A 21,859-nucleotide genomic window follows, 5' to 3' on the forward strand; every position below is an offset into this window, starting at 1 on the left:
CTATTTATTGAATAAAATGGAATCCTCAAGTTAATACACCAGCGGTTAATACACCAGCGGTTAATACACCGGCAGATAATATACCAGCAGATAACACACCAGCGGTTAATACACCAGCAGATAACACACTAGCGTGTAATACACCAGCAGATAATACACCAGCAGATAATACACCCACGGTTAATACACCAGCAGATAACACACTATTCTTAGGTTTTCTCGGTAAAGTCACGTAGGTAAAAAATGAAAATTATTATGGTAAGGTGTGGCTTGAGACTACGGCTAGTCTACATATCAAATAAAAAGTGGGCCGTTCCTGGCCCATCCCCCCCCTCTCAACCAGTATATATATGGGGTAGTATCTCTTGGAATCTCTCATTTACTTGATACAGCTATTGTGCTGTGACGGTTCCACCTGAAGACGGAAGCTTGTGTTGCCTCCGAAACGTCGTGATTTTTATTTTATTTTACTTTTATTAATTTTAAATTTTTACCTACGTGACTTTTCCGAACAAACCTAAGAATTTCGATTTAAAGCTTTCGTGACTGCAGTGATTCATCTTCTTGGTTCTTTCGGTAAAGTCACGTAGAAGGGAAGTAATAAAATAATAAAAATAAAACATAATAAAACAATTCTCACGACGTTTCGGCCACAACGCAAGCAGCCGTCCTCAGGCGAAGAATGAGACATTATCAAGCTAGGAGCTTATATAGGTGTAGCGAGGAGGAGCGCCTTAACAAAATAATGTGCATATGAAGAGGAATTTTAGCATACCAATGGGCAATGCGTAGGAGGGGGGGCGGAGGGGTTTCAAAGTCCCATTATGCCCATGCATTATGCAGGATCAACAGCACCACGGGGGGGCGCAAGGAACAACGTTAATAAAGGAAAGGAATGTTAATGATATGTAGCTGCATTTACCAAACAACCACGTAGAAAACCAAAGTAAAAACTACATAAAAAACTAAAATATAAACTGATACTTACTATACTCTACAATAAGCTGAGTTACTAACAACAAATAATAAATTACAATTCTACGTCGTAAGAAGTATATAATATACTTCCATCTAAACTTTATTCTCTTAGCATATACAGTACTATATACTGCCATAGATAAACCCAACATTAAATTATATACTGTATTGCTGTAAACAACCCTATACTTTATACATTATAATATAACACTATGTATTATTCAACTCACCCTAATGTGTATCGAAATGGTTTATTACGTCCTTCCAATGATTGCTAAGCCTGAATCCATCTTCTCGGTTAAAATTGTCTCTGTGTTTGTATATGTGGATCGCCTCATGAACGAATCTCTCATGATAGCCAGATGGCTTGCAGAGAACCTCCGTCTTGGAGAAGTCAATGTCATGTGAGCCCACTGAGTTGTAACAGTGGTCTGCCACGGCTGAGGTGTTTGTCCTACCGTGTTTTAGATCAGCTTTATGTTCACGAATGCGGTCTGAGACGTGTCGTTTGGTTTCCCCAATGTAACTGCTACCACAGAGGCAACTTAGTTTGTAGACGCCAGGGTACTGTATGTCTGGAATCACATCTTTTACAGACGGTACCAGATCACGGATTTTATGTACTGTGTTGAATCGGACCTGGATCTTGTGTTTAATCAGGATTTTGGAGATCTTTTTTGTGACCCCAGCAATGTAGGGTAAGGTGATGGTCTTGAAAGGCTCCTCAACAGGATCCTTCTTAATGGTTGGAGTGATGGCTTTGCGGATTGTGTAGTCGGAGTAACCATTAGCCTTAAGAGCTTGGCGTACGTGTTTGAGTTCACTGGAAATGTGTTCATGGTCGGAGATGCATTGGGCTCTATGATATAGAGTCTTGATGAGGGAATTCTTCTGGGATGGATGGTGGTGGGAATCCGGTTTTAGATAAGCATTCGTGTGGGTGGCTTTCCTGTAGACAGAGTGGCTCATTGAACCATCAGGTCTCCTTTTGATTAGGACATCCAAAAAGGGTAGCTTGCCATCATTTTCGACTTCCATGGTGAATCTGATGGCTGGGTGTATGGAATTGATGTGGTCGAGAAATTGGTCTAGAGCAGGCCGGCCATGTGGCCAGATGACAAAAGTGTCGTCTACGTACCTCTTCCATAAGGTCGGGCGTAGAGTGGCAGTCTGGATGGCGTCCGTCTCAAATTTCTCCATGAAGATGTTGGCTACAACCGGAGATAGGGGGGAGCCCATTGGGGTGCCCTCAATTTGCTTTTAGAAGGTTCCATTCCAGGTGAAGTATGTATTGGTTAAGCAGTGTCTCACCAGGGGGGGTACCCCAGCATTTAGTCCTTGATGAACCAAGTCTTCAATGATTGCGATGGTGTCGGGCACAGGCACCTTGGTGAACAAGGAAACCACATCAAAACTGACAAGCAGGTCGTCTGGGGACAGGGCAATCCCCTTGATTGTCGATACCAGGTCAGTAGAGAATACATACTTCACCTGGAATGGAACCTTCTACAAGCAAATTGAGGGCACCCCAATGGGCTCCCCCCTATCTCCGGTTGTAGCCAACATCTTCATGGAGAAATTTGAGACGGACGCCATCCAGACTGCCACTCTACGCCCGACCTTATGGAAGAGGTACGTAGACGACACTTTTGTCATCTGGCCACATGGCCGGCCTGCTCTAGACCAATTTCTCGACCACATCAATTCCATACACCCAGCCATCAGATTCACCATGGAAGTCGAAAATGATGGCAAGCTACCCTTTTTGGATGTCCTAATCAAAAGGAGACCTGATGGTTCAATGAGCCACTCTGTCTACAGGAAAGCCACCCACACGAATGCTTATCTAAAACCGGATTCCCACCACCATCCATCCCAGAAGAATTCCCTCATCAAGACTCTATATCATAGAGCCCAATGCATCTCCGACCATGAACACATTTCCAGTGAACTCAAACACGTACGCCAAGCTCTTAAGGCTAATGGTTACTCCGACTACACAATCCGCAAAGCCATCACTCCAACCATTAAGAAGGATCCTGTTGAGGAGCCTTTCAAGACCATCACCTTACCCTACATTGCTGGGGTCACAAAAAAGATCTCCAAAATCCTGATTAAACACAAGATCCAGGTCCGATTCAACACAGTACATAAAATCCGTGATCTGGTACCGTCTGTAAAAGATGTGATTCCAGACATACAGTACCCTGGCGTCTACAAACTAAGTTGCCTCTGTGGTAGCAGTTACATTGGGGAAACCAAACGACACGTCTCAGACCGCATTCGTGAACATAAAGCTGATCTAAAACACGGTAGGACAAACACCTCAGCCGTGGCAGACCACTGTTACAACTCAGTGGGCTCACATGACATTGACTTCTCCAAGACGGAGGTTCTCTGCAAGCCATCTGGCTATCATGAGAGATTCGTTCATGAGGCGATCCACATATACAAACACAGAGACAATTTTAACCGAGAAGATGGATTCAGGCTTAGCAATCATTGGAAGGACGTAATAAACCATTTCGATACACATTAGGGTGAGTTGAATAATACATAGTGTTATATTAAAATGTATAAAGTATAGGGTTGTTTACAGCAATACAGTATATAATTTAATGTTGGGTTTATCTATGGCAGTATATAGTACTGTATATGCTAAGAGAATAAAGTTTAGATGGAAGTATATTATATACTTCTTACGACGTAGAATTGTAATTTATTATTTGTTGTTAGTAACTCAGCTTATTGTAGAGTATAGTAAGTATCAGTTTATATTTTAGTTTTTTATGTAGTTTTTACTTTGGTTTTCTACGTGGTTGTTTGGTAAATGCAGCTACATATCATTAACATTCCTTTCCTTTATTAACGTTGTTCCTTGCGCCCCCCCGTGGTGCTGTTGATCCTGCATAATGCATGGGCATAATGGGACTTTGAAACCCCTCCGCCCCCCCTCCTACGCATTGCCCATTGGTATGCTAAAATTCCTCTTCATATGCACATTCTTTTGTTAAGGCGCTCCTCCTCGCTACACCTATATAAGCTCCTAGCTTGATAATGTCTCATTCTTTGCCTGAGGACGGCTGCTTGCGTTGTGGCCGAAACGTCGTGAGAATTGTTTTATTATGTTTTATTTTTATTATTTTATTACTTCCCTTCTACGTGACTTTACCGAAAGAACCAAGAAGATGAAACCTAAGAATATGTATACTTGCAGTCACGAAAGCTTCAAATCTAGATAACACCACTAGCGTGTAATACATGAGATAATACACCAGCAGATAATACACCCGCGGTTAATACACCAGCAGAAAACACATTAGCGGTCAATACACCAGCAATAATTACCAGAGGAGCTGGGGGACTTGAACCCTCAGCCTCTGCAACAAGCAGCAAACGTGCCATCGCTCGGCCTATACACAAAACTACCAAACTCTGCATATGCACTTCAAAATTCAGTGCCAGCCACAAAGACACTCACCTGCCGTTCGTCAAAACCTTCATCATATTTCAATCAAGCATCTTTATTTGTGGCTGTTCCTGATCCAGTCATAGAAAAATTCCCTGCTTCTATGGCAGGAGCCAGGCTATGCTTGGGTCAACCACTGTTGACTTCCCACTCAGTGGTGCTCATTTTCCGCACACCAAATGGACGATGATGATGATGGGCTGCGCCAATCCACAACCAGGGTTTGAACTTGCACCCTTCGATTTGTTAAACAGATACTCAAATCACGCCGCCAATTCCCAACAAATACATCGTACCATAAATGTTACTGCATATAGACAGCATGTAACTACAGCTATCTCACTATGATCAAGTGCTTACCCAACATTCCTGTCTGACGAATACATTTTCATTTCTGGGCTAAGCCAAACAAAGCCCCAAAGCAGTTTTTACGTGCAGGCATTGCTGAAATGAACTGAGACCATCAACTAATTTCACCTGAGAACCTGGCTAAATCATGAGTAGCATTTTAAGCCAGAGGAGCTGGCCCAGTACTCTTCTATGGTCATTATGAACCCTCTGAGTCACTTAATAGTATTGCTGGAAACTTCTCCATCGTTGATGCATTTGGTGATCACGAGGATGTCTCTATCAGCCAGTTATTTAACAATGCAACCATTTTATGTTGTCTGTTCTATTTTTTTTCAGTGCCATACAAATCAGAGGTATGAACATATGCATGGAAAAAACCTGTCACACATGCATTATTCTTTCTCTAATGCATTCTCTTTTCATTAATGCACGGCATTGTTTTATTCGGAAATATAATACATGAGTAAACTATCGCGGTAAAACTCTCAAGAGTTAAAAGTGTCAACGCTCAAATGAGCATCATCTTCATGAGCCAATAGTGGAAATTCCACATTGCCACGGCAGGGATCAGTAATACGACTGGCCCAGAGCTAGTGACAGAAATTCAGATGCCATTCTCTCTATCTGAAACACCTCCTGACTTCACGCTAAGTGGAACTCCTTTTATCTACCCTGGATTGACAAATATCGAAAATGACCCGCGACTAGGTTTTTTTACCTCATGACCCTACAACCGCAAGACATTACAGTAAAATGTTCCCATCTGATGGATTCATGAGAAAAATGACAAACCTCAAACAGTGGTCTGGAGTGTGTTACTATGAGTAAAAAGGTAAAGGTACAGCCCTGAAATTGATTGCTGACTCCATTGCTGGAGGAAGGGCCTCCACTCCAGGGAGCTCTGGAGATCTCTAGAGTATATTTCGGCCAATAATTCCACACTGACCAGATGTCTTTAAAAGAGTTAAAATGACCCACACTCTACCCCACTACATGCAACATTGCGGTCGATTTACTAGTGTATACATTTGTTACTGCTGGGTGAACAGAGGCAGGGAAATTAAGAAATGTGCGCATTGCGTCAACTGCTGAGCCTGGAGATTGAACCGGCAACTCGAATATTGCAAGTCCATTGTGCGAACTGGTTGCAAAGCACTATCTTAGCACTTGCCTCGTGCTCCCCGTATCGCAGGCTTGCATTTACGATGACTGCATCACTCAGGCTGGGCAGCACCAGGCATCCAACAAGGAGAGCAGCACTCAGGATTCATCGAGTGACAGCGATATGGATTACATCATTCCAAATGGGGCGAGCGCCAACCTCGGCAACCTCTCTCCTGCCAAAGGTACCATCGTCTGAGATGGCCCATTGGGTCAGAGGTCAGAGACACTGAGCTTGCACCGTTGACTTGCTTACCTTTCCTCCAGTTAGCACTCCTCTATCGTTTTTTGCACTCCTCTGTGGTTTTTGTATTATTTGTTGTTTAAACTTTCTGACGCCCGTGCCCCTACTCGACATCTATGAAAAAGAGCTTCATAGCTCATTGGATGAATCCAGGATGAAATAACAAATTCGGATTCTGAAATACAGACATCCGCTTGTGATTACCCTGTCGTGTGTTGATGTTCTTATCCTAATCATCGTTGTTTGTATAATAAAGCCCTCACATTAAATTTGGGTCTGCACTCAATCTGGCTAAATTCCTGCGGAAAATGTAAAAAATATTGGTTTGTTTGTCATGCATTGACCAATTCATGCTGTAACCGGGTTGGTGGGAAAATGATGCACTCTAGTATGTCACTGCAGTTTCCTCCGACATTATAAAATGCTAAATGTATCAAGCTTCGAATCTAGTTTTAGCAAGAACCACTCAAAATGTTTTCGGGTCTCAGTGAGACTTTCCTGTGTCAATTAAGAGGACTAATATTGCTGTACTAGTCTTTTGCCCGTCCAAGGACAGGGTGTATTTCAGTAAATCTGAAACTTGCAAGCGAAAAACAGACCACGATGTGATATTCATTGAATCAATTCGTGTGCAATTTGTAGGAGCGTGGTGACACAGACTTATTTCATTTAAAGGTTATAATCCCTTGTTCATCATGACATCCGTTTTACTTCTGTCTCAATAGCGTTACGGAGATCACGTGATATGAGGGTTCTGCCTTTGTAGTGAGGTTTGGAAGCTGACGCTGAGGAGGGGGGGGTGCCTCGTCCCCCCATGTGGAGTGACGTCACCCGCTAATTTATATTAAGGGAGGGGAGGTGTCCATTTGGAAGACGTCACCTCTTCATTATTATTAATGTGGGGGGCTGTTCGATGTGGTGATGTCATCCGCTCATGATTATTAATGAGGGGGGGGGGGGTCCATGTGGAGGACGTCACCTGTTCATGATTATAAATGAGGGGAGCTGGCTGACGTAGAGTGACGTCACACGCAGGACCCACGGACATTCTTAGCTCATTATAGTAGTAAATAATTATAATCAACGGTCAGCCAGAATGTTTTTCTTTATTGTGCTGGAATGCCAAGTAATATATTAATGTGGTATGTTTCCTCACCCAGGATCCCAAAAACCGCGAAGACCTAAGCCTGTTGAACATATGAATGCGGTAAAACTCTTCATCACTTATTTTTTTTTACAATTGATATCGATATGTACTCCCATCATCAGTATACACTGTCCTACCAGGAAAAAGCCATTCAGTGGGCCAGAAACGGCAAATATAATGGTAACCGAGAAAGGGCGGCATCGCCATTTGACAAGTGGAAGGACCTATACGATATCAGAAAAGGGAGTAGTGGCACAGTGGTTAGCGCACTGCACTATGAACCCGGCGACCAACTTGAGTTCCATTCCCGGCCCCGTAGCTGCCATCTGTAGCAAGCATTATCGGAACTGGTCCTGTGTCCTCCTTTGCTCACCTGCACTGAGCAGCGGGGTGAAATTTGGTCATAGAACCCCCGTGACCCGCATGGTGTGAGGCATTCATCCAGCAGTGGTTTGACAAAGGGCTGTACATTATACAATATACTCGATGTTACTTTAGTATAATCTGCAAAGGACATGGGTTCCAATCACTGCTTGACAAATGTTGTCTGTAATACTAGTCATCTCGCACATTTGTCAATTACTAGGTGTTATTGTAGTCGAAATAAGTGCGTATGTATGTTGAACTTCTTTCGCACCATACTTAACCAACCATGCTAATCAAAGGTGCTAATAATAATACATACGTAGAAGGACTCAGGACACCAACGTCGGATATGAGGACCTTTATTTTAGCACACCGACTGACAAGCTTCCAGACATCATTTGATTCTTATGGTGGTACCCCGGGGTACCAAATAATACAAAATGGCTGAGGAAATTCAATATTTTATTTCTGGGACACTATGTTTTCAAGGGGTGTACTTAACTCCGCGACTGGGGTACCAATCAATCCGAAATCAGTGCTACTCTGCGATGTCGAAACGTCAAACATTAACATAAAAAATCAGTTATCGAAAAATTAAACTTTTAATAGTGCATCGTTTACAGCTCGCCAAAATGAGTCTATTGCCACATCGCCAACCATCAACAGACTAAAAATGACTGCATCACTGACATTATGCAAGAGCCGGGGTACTCTGGTACCCCGGGGTACCGCCATAAGGTTAATTCTCCCAACTGTCCCCTCTCCCCCTTCTTGACCCTCTCCTTTATCCCTACCCCCCTCCCTCTCGTCCCCCATCTTCCTCCACCAATCCCATCTCTCTGCCTCCCAACCAACTCCTCACTGTCTCCTCCCCCTATTCCACTTTCCCGCTCTTGCTTTTGAACCTAGATGACCAATCCTAGCCCAGTATTTCCACTGTTACCTCCCCGGGTTGGGCCCACCCTCTGATGTTGAAAGACGCCTCCTCTCCCTGATCCTATGTTTTAATAAACAATCAATTGGAAAAATTATGCATTGTGTCTGATGAAATTGTTTCTTTACTTTCAGTTTGATTATGAGAATGAAGAAGATATTTCACCCCAAAATAGTAAGTGCTACAAATAGTGCCATGTGCTTTATGCGATCTAACCCAAAAATCCTCAATTATGAATGATATTGGTCGCGAAAGCCTACGTGTTAAACATGCGCTTTTTAATGGTTGAAGTTTCTCTTCAGTCTCAGTCATGTGAAAACATACATTCAGCATTTCCCGTGGCCTCAAAATGCACCGACTCTGGCAAATGAGCTGTGGTGACGTTACTGTCACTTCGTGGCGGTTGTTGTTTTTGTTAATCACGGTATTTGCTATCTTCGCTTAGCTGTAGCGGCGACCAGGGGGGTATTGAAGTCTGTGAGAGCCACCCTGATCCCCCGGGGGAATTCCACAAGCAGGGCCGGGACCCCCCCCAGCCCAGTACCACGGCCCTCCCACCTCCAATCCTCGCTCAGCATCAGCTCATGTGGGCCCGGCCGGATGAAGGTGAGGACAGAGACACTGGCATCCAGATGAACAGACCGGAGTAGACGGACAGGTAGGTAGACAGGTAGGCAGGTAACCTTGTTGATCATTGGACAAGACAGGCAAGTAGGCAGGAGGAGAGGAGAGAGATGATCAGGAAGGCAGTCCCCACCCGAGTGGCAACAATTCCAGGAAGAAGGAGAATCTTAGTGATTATCATAAATTTTCATAGTTTTTGGTGGAGCCAACGGTGACCACAACCAACCCTTCTTTAACCCTGTCCCACCTGCTCGAGAGATTACGCTCACGCTGTCTGTGTTTAGCAGAATTTGAGGATGAAATCTTTTGGTTTCGTGGTTGGCGGGGACCTTGATGGGAGGAATAAATTGGGGGCCCCTCTACAGAGCTCGTCCACACCACCACCTCCCACCCCTCTACTCGTTGTAGCGCAGGTCCTTGGTGGGTCCCTCCACTCCATGGGCTCTAGTGCAGCTGCAACGCCTGGACACTCGATATCTCGGCCACTGTACGATGAGCAGAGCTTTAGGGGGGGAACCGGAATCCACTGGCTGGACAGAGGCTTTCAGTCATGGCAGTTGTTTGAGCATACTTTGTCACATTGGACGGTGTAGGCTTGTGAAATAAGACAAAACAATTATACAGATCATCATTTCATTAGATTTTTTCAGTGCTCTGCTCTCCCTGAATTTTCCACTTAGCCTCATTTTGTTTGACCAAAATTAGCATTTCTGCACTTTTTTTTGTACAGCATCTCCTTCAGATGCGGCTGCATACATATACTTCATAAGTTATGTTGATTTGTATAAACACTCATGACTTTTCTGAATACATCTTAATACATAGAGGACTTGAAGGGCTTGGGGAATTATTGGCGCCTTGCTGCCTTCCAGCATGTCTGTGGTTCCTCATTAATTGTGAGATGCATTTTGCATGACTGACGCCATATAAGACTACAATAGACATTATTATTATGATTGCTACTTCATGTCGATACTATTTTTTGTTAATGCAGAATTCGGTTCAAGGGGAGAAGGACCTTCCCAAGGAAACTTCTGGAAAAGGTGATGTTACTGCACAAGTCTCATTGATACAGCTAATGTCCTGTCAGTGTGCCCATTCACACACAGAACACTGACCTCTATGGAAGATGACAGGGTGCCAAGATAGATTATTAAGGGAGAAACCTAAAGTGAGGTGATGGTGGTGATGGAACTGTAGAATCGCACATGGGAAGTTGGAAGTACATTTTTCAACAGCTGATCTGGCAGAAGGAATTAAGTGATGGTAAAGTGTGGAACTGTGGTGGCATCAACAACCCAACCTCCTTAAACCTGACCTCCCTAAACTCAATTTTCCCAATCATGACCTCCCCAAAACCTGACTTTCCGAATCCAAATAAATAATTATTGAATTGATTCGCACGATTGGCTACGTACGGTGCGAAAAAAAGAGCATCATATATGCATACATGAATCACCATCCTGAATTGCGACAATTCATTGAATCGTTGGTTGATATGGAGGGTGTGGTGAATAATTGAGTTAAGGAGTGGCTCAATGTCCAACCGACCAGCAACTTCCACAACACAGCACGAGCTATGTGCTTCCACTATTTTATAAATACGAAACTCACAAGCATTCCCTTTCTGGAAACAGCATGCTAATTACTTTGTCCGTCTGCCTCTTAAACAAAAACGGAAAACAGAACTCCATTCACGGAGGTGTTTCTACGGCGCAATTCACAAGGGCAACTCAGAGAGCCAGAGTGGCCACGGACGAGGACAGCTTCCTCAGTTACCCGTGGCATCCTCATCGTGGCCGCTGCCAGACGCCCGAGGGATGCCCAGGGCCTTCATCCCCTTGCCGCAGCCTCCACTCAGGTGAACAGTCAGAGTGGACAGGGTCGCTTGGCCGAGACAATGTGGAGTGAGAGGCACTGAGCCGGCATTGCTGGGATCCAGGGATCTTAGCATGGACACGTTTATTTTTTTACTTATGTCACAGCAATTACATTTCTTGAGTTGCTGATCACTGTCTACTGTACTCTAAAGTTAAAGTACAGTAAGTCCCCGGATTGCAGAAGACCCGACTTACAGAAATCCGACCTTACAGAAATGCTCCAATAAATCATATAAAAATATATGTGGAAATGTTTTCGCTAGTTACGAAAGTGCAAGTAGTGCTGCGCGGTGAGGTTGAGGATGAATACCGTGGAGCGAGGCGAAAATTGTTCAGTTTCCAACATACGGAAAATTCGGGTTATGGATCATTCTCCGGAACCTAACCCTCCCGTAAACCGGGAACTGCCTGGGGCATAATTACATTGTATAATTGATATAGTCAACGCATCCTGATCCTATTAATCGATCAAGTTCTTCAAATTGACATACATTAGGTGTAGCTTTTTCTGAATTAACAGCACAATGCTCCAACCCCTCTTTGTTGAGATGGCTTTCCTTTAAAACCAGTAAGTCTTGCCTCGAGATTAGAAGTCTCGTTTTTGTCAGTTGCACGATCATACACCGTGAAATACAAACCTGTATTTGCATGTAGTTATCCTATCATCTGATATCGTGAGATATTCTCTTTTCCTATGATACAGTATGTCCTGAATTTTATTTTACCTCAGAGGTGGTAATGTAGTTATGTCAACACATTGCATATATGTATGTTGAACTTTTTTACACCGTAAATAGCCAACCATACTAATCGGAAGTACGGAGGAAGAACAAGAAACTAAACACAAAAAGCATTTCTGAAGAAATTAGTTTTCAATCTAGATTTAAAAGTGTAAAGCTCCAGTGGCTTTCTAATATCGGAAAGAAGAGCGTTCCAGACGGCCGCAGAAGCACATCTGAAAGCGCGCAATGCAGTGACCGTCTTTGTTCGATAACTAGCCACAAGCCACAGCTGCGAGGATGATCGAAGTTGACGTGATGGTTTATGCTTCTTTATGAGATCAGCAATGTATTGTGGTTCATTTGTGGCAAGCACTTTGTGTGTAAGGAGTGCGACCTCATAATGTATTCGTTCGGCAACCAGAAGTCAATGCAGCTAAACGAGCACTGGATGGACATGGCCTGATCTTACATTACCCGTCACGACACGTGGCCAGAGAATTTTGTACACACTGCAGCTTGGTAATGTTTTTGCCAGACGTTCCGTTGATTAGTAAGTTGCAATAATCGAGCCTTGTTGATACTATGCAGGTGCTGTGTGGATTGTTACATCGCCATCTGTTACACATCTACACTATGCGTTGTTCGACAGCAACTTCAGCGCCGGCCTCAGACCGGCGCTCGACAGCGTCGGTGGCAGTGACGTGGCCAAGGGGGCGCCCAGGAACTTCACCGCTCCCAGACTCATTACGGCAGCGGGCGCGCCGACCCCCTCCTCCTCGTGCCCGCATAGCAACGCCGGGATGGGAGGGTGCAGGGTCAGCGCTACCTTACCCTGGCCCACGACAGCCGACAGTGCCTCGAGTTCATTTAACGTGAGTTAAAGCACAAAGGCGACGCAATCCGCAGACTCGGACATCGTTAAACATCCACTGCTGGATGAAGGCCTCCTCACACCGAAGCCACCTCTCACACGATCCTGCAATGTAATGATCCACCAAGCACCTGCCACACATGAGCTATTTTCATTGTTCCTTCTTCTAAGTTGAAATCCTCTTCGATTCATTCCATATCTTGGCTGCAACTTTGTCATAATTATTGACCATTGTTTGGAATGTGCCAGTAGAAAGGAGGTATAACAGGTTAACTGAAACAGCCTAATGATTTGTGTTCTAGTGGTGTCACCTGGAGTGTAGCCTTCCCATAGCATCGCTGCAGCTTTGCCCCCAAATACAATGGCATTCCACCACAGGGGATTCCGATCGATCATGCGATATAGAATGGAGTGCTGTTGCAATGGCTCATGTACTATGCTATGAACCCGGCGACCTGAGTTAGATTTATGACCACGGCTACAATCAGTGGTAAGTGATATCTCACTGGTCCTAGGGCTCATCCTTTACTAACCCACACTTTGGAATCAGGGTAAATTTGACAACCCCCATAACTGACATGAAGTGGGGAGGCCTTCATCCAACAGTGGATTTACAAAGAGGCTGGAATATTAATTCTAGATTTGAAGTTTTCGTGACTGCAAGGATCCATACTCTTTGGTTTTTCGGTAAAGTCACGTAGGTGAAAAATACATGAAAATGAAAATAAATTAATTAAATCACGACGTTTCGGACCCAACACAAGCAACCGTCATCAGGTTTTGATTGCTCCAGCAAAATTACTGCAGCGTATGAAGAGAGTTATTAAGAGACAACGTGTTATATAGGGTGTTAGGGGGGGGAGGAGTCAAGGGGTCGGGGGGGGGGGCATGTGGCAGGCCGTGTGACGTCGCGGGCGGTTGGGCAGGGGATTAGCATGAGTTAAGCCGATAGATAACCATCTGTATTCTTTTGTGATGTCAGGGGAGGGGAGTTTGTGTATGAGTGCAGTGCCTGTACGACGAAAGATGGTGGTGTGTCAGGCTGGGAGTAAAAAACTGGAAATATGGATATGGCTGTAAAATTAAAAGGCAGCTAAAGTTTGACTTGGTTGGTGTTTATATAGGGTGTTAGGCTGGAATATTTTCAAAATATATTAATTACCAAACAATTGAACATATCAATGATCATTGTATTGTTAATATGAACGACTGTCGATGATGCACGTGTGCAGGATCTGCAAACCAAGAAGTGGTACGCTGGCAAATGTGACAGTCGTTTGGCTAAGAAAGTCGTGCAGTCCTACAACAAGGTAAGAGAGCGTTCAGGGATGCCGTGTCTTGTGCCAAAACTTGTTACGATCATCGGTCAAATGGAGGAATGTTAAATTGTGGGCAACACATTTTTCAAACCTGAGGGATGTTAAAAGTATGGAATGCTAGCACTTATTTTTGTCACTTGACAGAAAATGTGATTTCATTGTACAGGTACTCCTTGACATACGCGATAGATGCGTTCCTGAAAAATCGCGTGTATCTCAAAATCGCATTTTTGTCAAAAACAATTTCCCCATATGAAATAATGAAAAAGGAGGGGGTTAGGGGATTTCACTCACACTCGCAGACAGAATCACAAATATTATCCTCGCATATATCAATAGGCTTATTGCCAGAGACGCTCCCCTTTTACTGGTAGGAACCTCCTGGTTACACCAGCCCACAGGGGATTATTGTGTCCGTCCGTCGTGCAGGGAGGGGCTGGGTGGGAAGGGAGGGGCTGGATGGGGAGGGGAGGGTGGGGCTGGATGGGGCTGGATGGGGAGGGGAGGGTGGGGAGGGGCTGGGTGGGGAGGGTGGGGAGGGGCTGGGTGGGGAGGGTGGGGCTGGGTGGGGGGTGGGAGGGTTGGGGCTGGGTGGGGAGGGGCTGGTCACCCCGTGGTGCCCTTATAAAACTCAACGTTTAACCTCCTCACGCTGGCTTGTGCCCGCCCTCAGTCGGGCATATTTGCGGAATACACCACGCCGCCGTTGACCCTGGCCATTGACCGAGCAACCCAACGTTCCTACCAGCTCCCTCCGCAGGAATGTGTTATATTTCCCTCTCAGCCCTTAATTATTAACTACCTGTGTTTTGGTAGGTTTTTACCCTTTTAACTGGTACAAAACTGACACCTTTATTCAAGGCATCATGTTTGCAATGACCACAACACAAGTAGTCAATAAAGCAAACAAAAAGAAGCAACTCTGATAAGTATAATAATATGCACTGTCCTTGAAGTTGATTGGCCCACACCCGAGACGGCTTTCTTTAGAGCCTAGTCCCCATTGGTGTAGGGCCAGATGACACCAGAAGGCGTACAACTCAAAAACAGTGCAATATCAGAGTATTGAGAGTTCGGGGTAAACATTTACACTATGAGATCTCTTTTACCAGTGGCAAAATACAATGGTAGGTTTTTACCCTTTTAACTGGTACAAAACTGACACCTTTATTCAAGGCATCATGTTTGCAATGACCACAACACAAGTAGTCAATAAAGCAAACAAAAAGAAGCAACTCTGATAAGGATAATAATGTGCACTGTCCTTGAAGTTGATTGGCCCACACCCGAGACGGCTTTCTTTAGAGCCTAGTCCCCATTGGTGTAGGGCCAGATGACACCAGAAGGCGTACAACTCAAAAACAGTGCAATATCAGAGTATTGAGAGTTCGGGGTGGGCCAATCAACTTCAAGGACAGTGCATATTATTATCCTTATCAGAGTTGCTTCTTTTTGTTTGCTTTATTGACTACTTGTGTTGTGGTCATTGCAAACATGATGCCTTGAATAAAGGTGTCAGTTTTGTACCAGTTAAAAGGGTAAAAACCTACCATTATATTTTGCCACTGGTAAAAGAGATCTCATAGTGTAAATGTTTACCCCGAACTCTCAATACTCTGATATTGCACTGTTTTTGAGTTGTACGCCTTCTGGTGTCATCTGGCCCTACACCAATGGGGACTAGGCTCTAAAGAAAGCCGTCTCGGGTGTGGGCCAATCAACTTCAAGGACAGTGCATATTATTATCCTTATCAGAGTTGCTTCTTTTTGTTTGCTTTATTGACTACTTGTGTTGTGGTCATTGCAAACATGATGCCTTGAATAAAGGTGTCAGTTTTGTACCAGTTAAAAGGGTAAAAACCTACCATTATATTTTGCCACTGGTAAAAGAGATCTCATAGTGTACCTGTGTTTTCTTTGCTACAGCACCCTCTCATTAATTATCCCTTCACCACCTGTGCCCCTTCCTCTCCAAATGTTAGACATCCGGCCACCTGTGTTCTAAATTATCCCTTCACAACCTGTTCTCTTTGTAATTTCTCTCAGCACCCCGTGTGTTCTTTTTTTATTTTATAAAACTTTAGTAGCTCCATGTAACGTTTCTTCTCAATTTAGTCCCCTACACTTTGTAACGACATGGGAGTTGTGTTGTGGAAACAAAGGGAAGGGCGCTGGTGTACACACGACGAGATGTTGTACCGTATAGCACACTATTTATCATACGACACTGGCTGCTGGCAACGCCATTGGGTTGCGGATCCAGGTTAGGGTGGCGTATGTCGCGTTGCAGGTGACGTTATTCCGAAAATTACCTCATGTATGTCAATGAAAGTTCTAAATACCAAGCACGCGTTATGCTTAAATGGCGTACCACGAAAGCGCATAAACCGAGGGTTGCCTGTATTTAATTTGATAGGGGGGAGGGGATGGTGGAGTGGTGGTGCGGTGCTTAGCGAACTGTGCGATATATCCGTTACTTTGATACCTCGCCACTGCGAACATTGGTGGTTATTGATGTCTGAACTGAGAGTCCACGGCTTTCGCTTCAGGATGGCGCATTCCTGGTGCGGCAGAGCTCGGGGGACACGGTGACGCAGCCCTACACGCTGGTGGTTCACTACGGTGGCAGCATCTACAACTTACGCCTGTACTGGGACCCCATCTCCACAAAGTTCTACCTCAACAAGGAGGTGTGGGCGCCGCCATCCCCCCCCACCACCAGCACAGCCTCGTGACGTCGTGTCAGCAGGGAACGGCCCTGGAAGATAACACCACAGAGCCAATCGATTGGCCTCTCTTGACTATTGCTTGTCGACACCCCTTTGATGTAACCTAGCAGTAGTGTATTTAACTTTTTTTTTTACTGTATCAGGTAAGGCCCACTGAGCTATATAGCTCAACGAAGTAGTGTATCATGTGGAAATGTATAGCAGCTAAATACTCTAAAAGCATGTTAATAAATCTGCAGGGAAAACCGGAGGACCCAGAGAAAAATCCACGCAAACACGGGGAAAGACATGCAAACTCCAAATATAGAGGTGTCCGGATTGAGATGGAACCCACAACCTCCAGCGTACCAGGCGAGGGAGATAAAATATTGCTGCCGTGGCACCCCTTTTTGCCATTTGTTGCAGAGGTTCATATCAACAAACTGCCCTCATTATTACCGCGGGTCCAAGTTTACCAAATTCGAAAATGGCCCGCAAATTTCTCATTTGGGATTCTACTGGCGACCTAATGCCCAGGTCACTCTTGAAAGTGAGACTACCCTGGTCTCTTGAGTTCTCACCTGGTTAAACAATGAAATAAAGACCCGTTCTCTGTAGGTCAGTCATCCAATATGCTCATACATGTAATCCCTCAGAACTGGGAAGTGTTGAATTCAGTTAACAATTAATTTTACAGCACCTTTGTCAATCCCCCGCTTCATCCACCAAAATATTATGATGTTTGATTGTCCTCAGAATGGACTTCCCCCATCATAGGAATGTGAAATTTCCACCACAAACTCAGTTCTGTAAACACGACATGAGCGCCGCCTCATTCTTGATTTAATATGGAAGTACTTTCAAACTAATTTCCATTTTTTTTGTCCACTCAGTAATGTATGGACTGTGACTGTCTACTCAAATCACGCATGATTTTAACCCATGAACCTCGGGCTTTAAGAAAATTGTTATTCATATGATCAATAGTTACATGCCTAAAAGTGGCTTGCTTTAATTATTGAGCAAGCACACTGTAACACGGGACGGCGGTGTGTGTGTGGACGTGTGTCTCATGGCCGCACGTGTCACTTGTCTCCTTCTAGCACAGCTTCATGACGGTGGTGGATCTGGTTGAACACTACCAGCAGAAGCCGCTGTATCTCAAAACCGAGTCCTCTTCTGCCACACAGCTGGCAAGCACCTGGCTGCGATACCCCGTCTGCATTTGAGCGCCACAATACTGGGCTGCACTTGAGTGTGCAAGTGTATATCCCTGTGGCAGAGAGACAGGAAGCTCCCATTCTGCAAGCCGTGATGTTCTTGTGGTGAAAATAAGACATGGGTTTACTAGCGTAAGATCCAGCATGTGAGATGTAGTGAGGATTTTGACAGGTAGGAAGGAAGCAACATGCCATGGAGAAATTTGCTTCTGTAGGTATTTTCCAGGTGAACTATTTAGCAAAGAAAAAATGCAGCTTAATGCTTTGAGGCCAGAAAGTGTTTTGGACCACCATTTATTGTATATGTGTATATATATATACAGTATTATACCCAGTCAGGTAATGCCATGTTCATCTTTCTGCTGTGATGCAGGGCCATTTCCAGAAATGCCGGCTTTCGTGTATTTTTCTTGCTTGTTTAGGGCAGCGTTATGAAAGATAAAATAAGCAGGTAAAACGCCTTCTTCACAGAGCAAACTCTGCACTGGCTTTGACATTTACTGTCATAAGGCTTGCTTGAAGCAATGCTGGTGAACTGCAAGATGTTTATAGGCAAGGACCCTCTCTGTTAGATATATTGGTCCTAGTTTCACGCAAGCTGTTATTGAAGAATGTGTGGAATTCTTGTTTCTTATGATTGTGCACAAAATGTTGTATTTAGAATGCTTAAACTCAGATTTGGGAGGTCGCGAATTCAAATCCTGGACAGGAGCTGTCTAAGCTCGTCATCTGCCCAGGGCCAATAAAATAAGTTCTACTGTGGAGAGTCAATAGTGGTTATTCTGTGGAGAAATTGGCTTTCGCCATAGAAACGTGTAATTTCCACCAATCGCTTAGGGCTGCCAACTCACTGTCCCATTGCTCATTTGAACAGGGAAACACTTTACATTTTATAATTTAAATATATTTAAATTAAGTGCTTATGAAAAAATAACAGTTGCAAGCAATAATGAGGTTTGTTCGGTCGAATCAATGCCTTGATACATCATGACCTCTTGCCCTTTTATTTGCATTATAATAAAGGATATAATAATGTTTAACATGTAGTCTTTCGCGACAAATATTATCCATAATAGAGGTGTTTTGGGTAAGATTGCGTAAATATAAATGTGTCGTTAAACCCGCCACCACCTATCACAGCCAATTAGCAAGGTTTGTCACGTAAACAAAACATGCCAATTCGTTCCTAGTTCAGCACACCGGTGTGTTGGAGAGTAAACCCACAACATTTATAATTCGCGTACAACTTTTTGCCAGTAATTACAACTAGCATCATCAGGCTGTCCGCCTGATGGCTGTCTGCCTGATGGCTAATAATAATAATGGATGAACGTGCTAATTTAGCCCAAGCTAATTCAGCAAACACACTTGACAAACACAGCATGGTTGTATACCCCCTATCAGTGTTTGTGACACTTTTCCTGACGTACAGAAAAGCTTCAAACAATGTACTGGTTGGCCTGTGTGTTGACAAAATTAGCAAAGGAGTCCAACGTTTGTACACCTTGAGATGTGTCCTTTAAAAACAATGAGCACGCACACACAGTTGCACGTGACTAGATACACGTGGCAGTGAAGTGTACCGATTATGGTTGAGTTCATTTCTGTTAAAGCATTACATATGGTTGTAATTTTTTTTATCGTTTGGGACATGGGTGGTGATAATGGGGATAATGACAGTGCAATTTTGCCATTTCACCGTGTTTGTGCATTCATGGCCTTAACCCTGTGGTTCAAGAGGGTTTGTGGTACTTTATCTAACCGGGCGGTAAACCAATGACACGCATAGTCCAAGGGACACGTAGTTATGCAGTGGGTTATTGTTTCCAATGCGGCGATGTGGTCAGAGCAGTCGTCTGGCAATGAGAAATCACAGGTTCAAATCTTTCTTGAGGCACACTCGGCCCATCAGCCCTCTCCTGGGTCGAGTACCATCCTAACGCGTGCGTGATAACGCCAACCCCTGACGATGCCCACAGTAGCGCGTGGCGAAAGTTTAAAAGAAGAAAATGCTCAATTTTCAGCCCGACTTGGCAAACCACTCTTGGAATCAAATGAGTACCACTTAGTGGAAAGTTAGCAGTGTGTGTCCCGTGGGTATACTGAGCTCTAGCACGGAACTGAAATGTATTGACTGGCTTAGACAATTTAGCTTTTGACCTGGAGACACATGGGGTCAGATTATTTTATTAATGAAACGGCCGAAAGATCGCTGTGGTGATTTGTCCCGTTGGTGCTAATAATGACATTGATACATTTGTGCTAAACATCAGATAAAAATCAGCATTTGTCAAGATGAGAATCCTGCCCTTTCACTGCATTCCATGTAAGAGAAAAATATTTCATCAGCCTCCACTCACCATCTCTACCGTCACAGTTAAGATGAATTCACAAATTAAAAAACGTAGCCATTTATATTTACAAAGCTTATTCAAATGGACTATTTAATGAATATTGTTATAGAAACTATTAGATTTTTTTTAAGCTTGCTTAATTGTTTTGCATTTACCATCAATATTTCATTCGGACTTTTCCCAGTTCTGCTTTTGTAAACATGCATATGTTAGTTTCATGTAAGTTATTTTCTTTTTTAAGGAATGTGACATAAAATATACCATTGAATTCCTGAATTGTATTGAACGTGTGATATTTGCATCTGCTCTCTTTTTTAAACAGTCAAACAATGCTATGATCCACCTCTCATGCACCTGAACTGATCTCGACCCCACAGTGGCCGTCTTCTCGAGCGGATTCCTTCTTTGGATGCCAATTCGTAACCAGCCGTGTCCATTGGCCATCATCCATTTCTCATCCCTTGCAGCTCACCGACACTTCTAAACATTCAATATGAGACCTCTGCATTGTGTTCATTTGTACTCCAAAAACAAATTCACTTAGAAAAATCCACAAAAGCCAACCTATAATCTCAGATCACACTCATACTTTGAGCCACCCATCATGCACACCACAATTGGATTCCAATTCACATTTGCCGATAATGCGTAACCGACACAAGACAAACACCCAGGCAGCTGTGAAATTAGCTGCCAGGCACTTGCTGCGATAAATCAGCCTCCGAACCTTCCCCCTCCACGTATTGCACTCGAATTTACAGTAGGGGCTGTCCGCTATCTTTATCAACTTACAACGCGGTTATGGGTAGTGCAAAGGCTGGATGCGTGTTGCCTTATCACAGAACGTCCCCCATGATTGCTGTGGCGATGGAGTGACTTAAAGGGGGGGGGGTTCTGGCAAGTGTTCCGCTGTGGCCTGTCGTCTCTTATTTTTCTCAATTATTCGTGCCTCACTGGACTCTGTGCCACCACTGACAACTCGGTTAAACTTTGTGCTGATCCTAACACTAATGTGTTTTCAGCAACAACACCTTATCGGCACTTGTTAATGATGCGAGGCGGCAGTACAGCAAGTGGGTTGGTGATAACGTTGATATAACTCCCAAACATGCTTACCTCAGGGGTAATTAAGAGGTGATAATAGAGAAAGTTGGTTTCCAATAACCCAGCCGCGTGGACCTTTGAGTGGGATGTATTTCTTTTTGCAGCTCGGTTTTAGGAGTCGCATCGTAGAGGATTTTCCAAACATCCCAATACAGGACCCCCATGTAAAATAGCATTGAAAATCATTGAGGCTTTTCTGGATTGATATATGATATTTTATAGAAATACATGTACAAAATCAAGCCATACTTGGTGAAATAAATTGTAAAACAGTTGGCAGACGAATATTTTTGTTTCTAGGCAAGGAATACAGACCCTTGTCTGTTTACGCACAAATACACCCCTAAGCTTGTAGCGCACTGCAAAATTGCATTGTCTCATCATCGCACGCGTTGTATCGTTGCATG

The 21,859-nt window shown here is 44.0% G+C and overlaps 1 protein-coding gene across 9 annotated transcripts in view; it reads left to right on the forward strand.

The window, feature by feature from the left end:
- Positions 1 to 20,624, forward strand: part of LOC144717789 (lymphocyte cytosolic protein 2-like) — a 50,196-nt gene extending 29,572 nt beyond the window's left edge. For 6 of the 9 annotated variants that reach the window (XM_078593441.1, XM_078593447.1, XM_078593450.1 and 3 more), the window contains 11 exons: positions 5,135 to 5,151; positions 5,991 to 6,144; positions 7,364 to 7,410; positions 8,785 to 8,824; positions 9,096 to 9,256; positions 10,269 to 10,317; positions 10,961 to 11,135; positions 12,526 to 12,748; positions 13,980 to 14,057; positions 16,616 to 16,756; positions 17,878 to 20,624. In XM_078593441.1, coding sequence (XP_078449567.1) covers positions 5,135 to 5,151; positions 5,991 to 6,144; positions 7,364 to 7,410; positions 8,785 to 8,824; positions 9,096 to 9,256; positions 10,269 to 10,317; positions 10,961 to 11,135; positions 12,526 to 12,748; positions 13,980 to 14,057; positions 16,616 to 16,756; positions 17,878 to 18,003 — 1,211 coding nt within the window. In that variant the 3' untranslated portion in view covers positions 18,004 to 20,624. The remainder of the gene's footprint in view (positions 1 to 5,134; positions 5,152 to 5,990; positions 6,145 to 7,363; positions 7,411 to 8,784; positions 8,825 to 9,095; positions 9,257 to 10,268; positions 10,318 to 10,960; positions 11,136 to 12,525; positions 12,749 to 13,979; positions 14,058 to 16,615; positions 16,757 to 17,877) is intronic. The other 3 variants (XM_078593443.1, XM_078593442.1, XM_078593444.1) reach the window with 3 other exon arrangements.
- Positions 20,625 to 21,859: the final 1,235 nt, after the last annotated feature.

This window comes from Lampetra planeri, chromosome 4 (genome assembly GCF_965212315.1).
Source record: "Lampetra planeri chromosome 4, kcLamPlan1.2.h2, whole genome shotgun sequence".
NCBI lineage: Eukaryota > Metazoa > Chordata > Hyperoartia > Petromyzontiformes > Petromyzontidae > Lampetra > Lampetra planeri.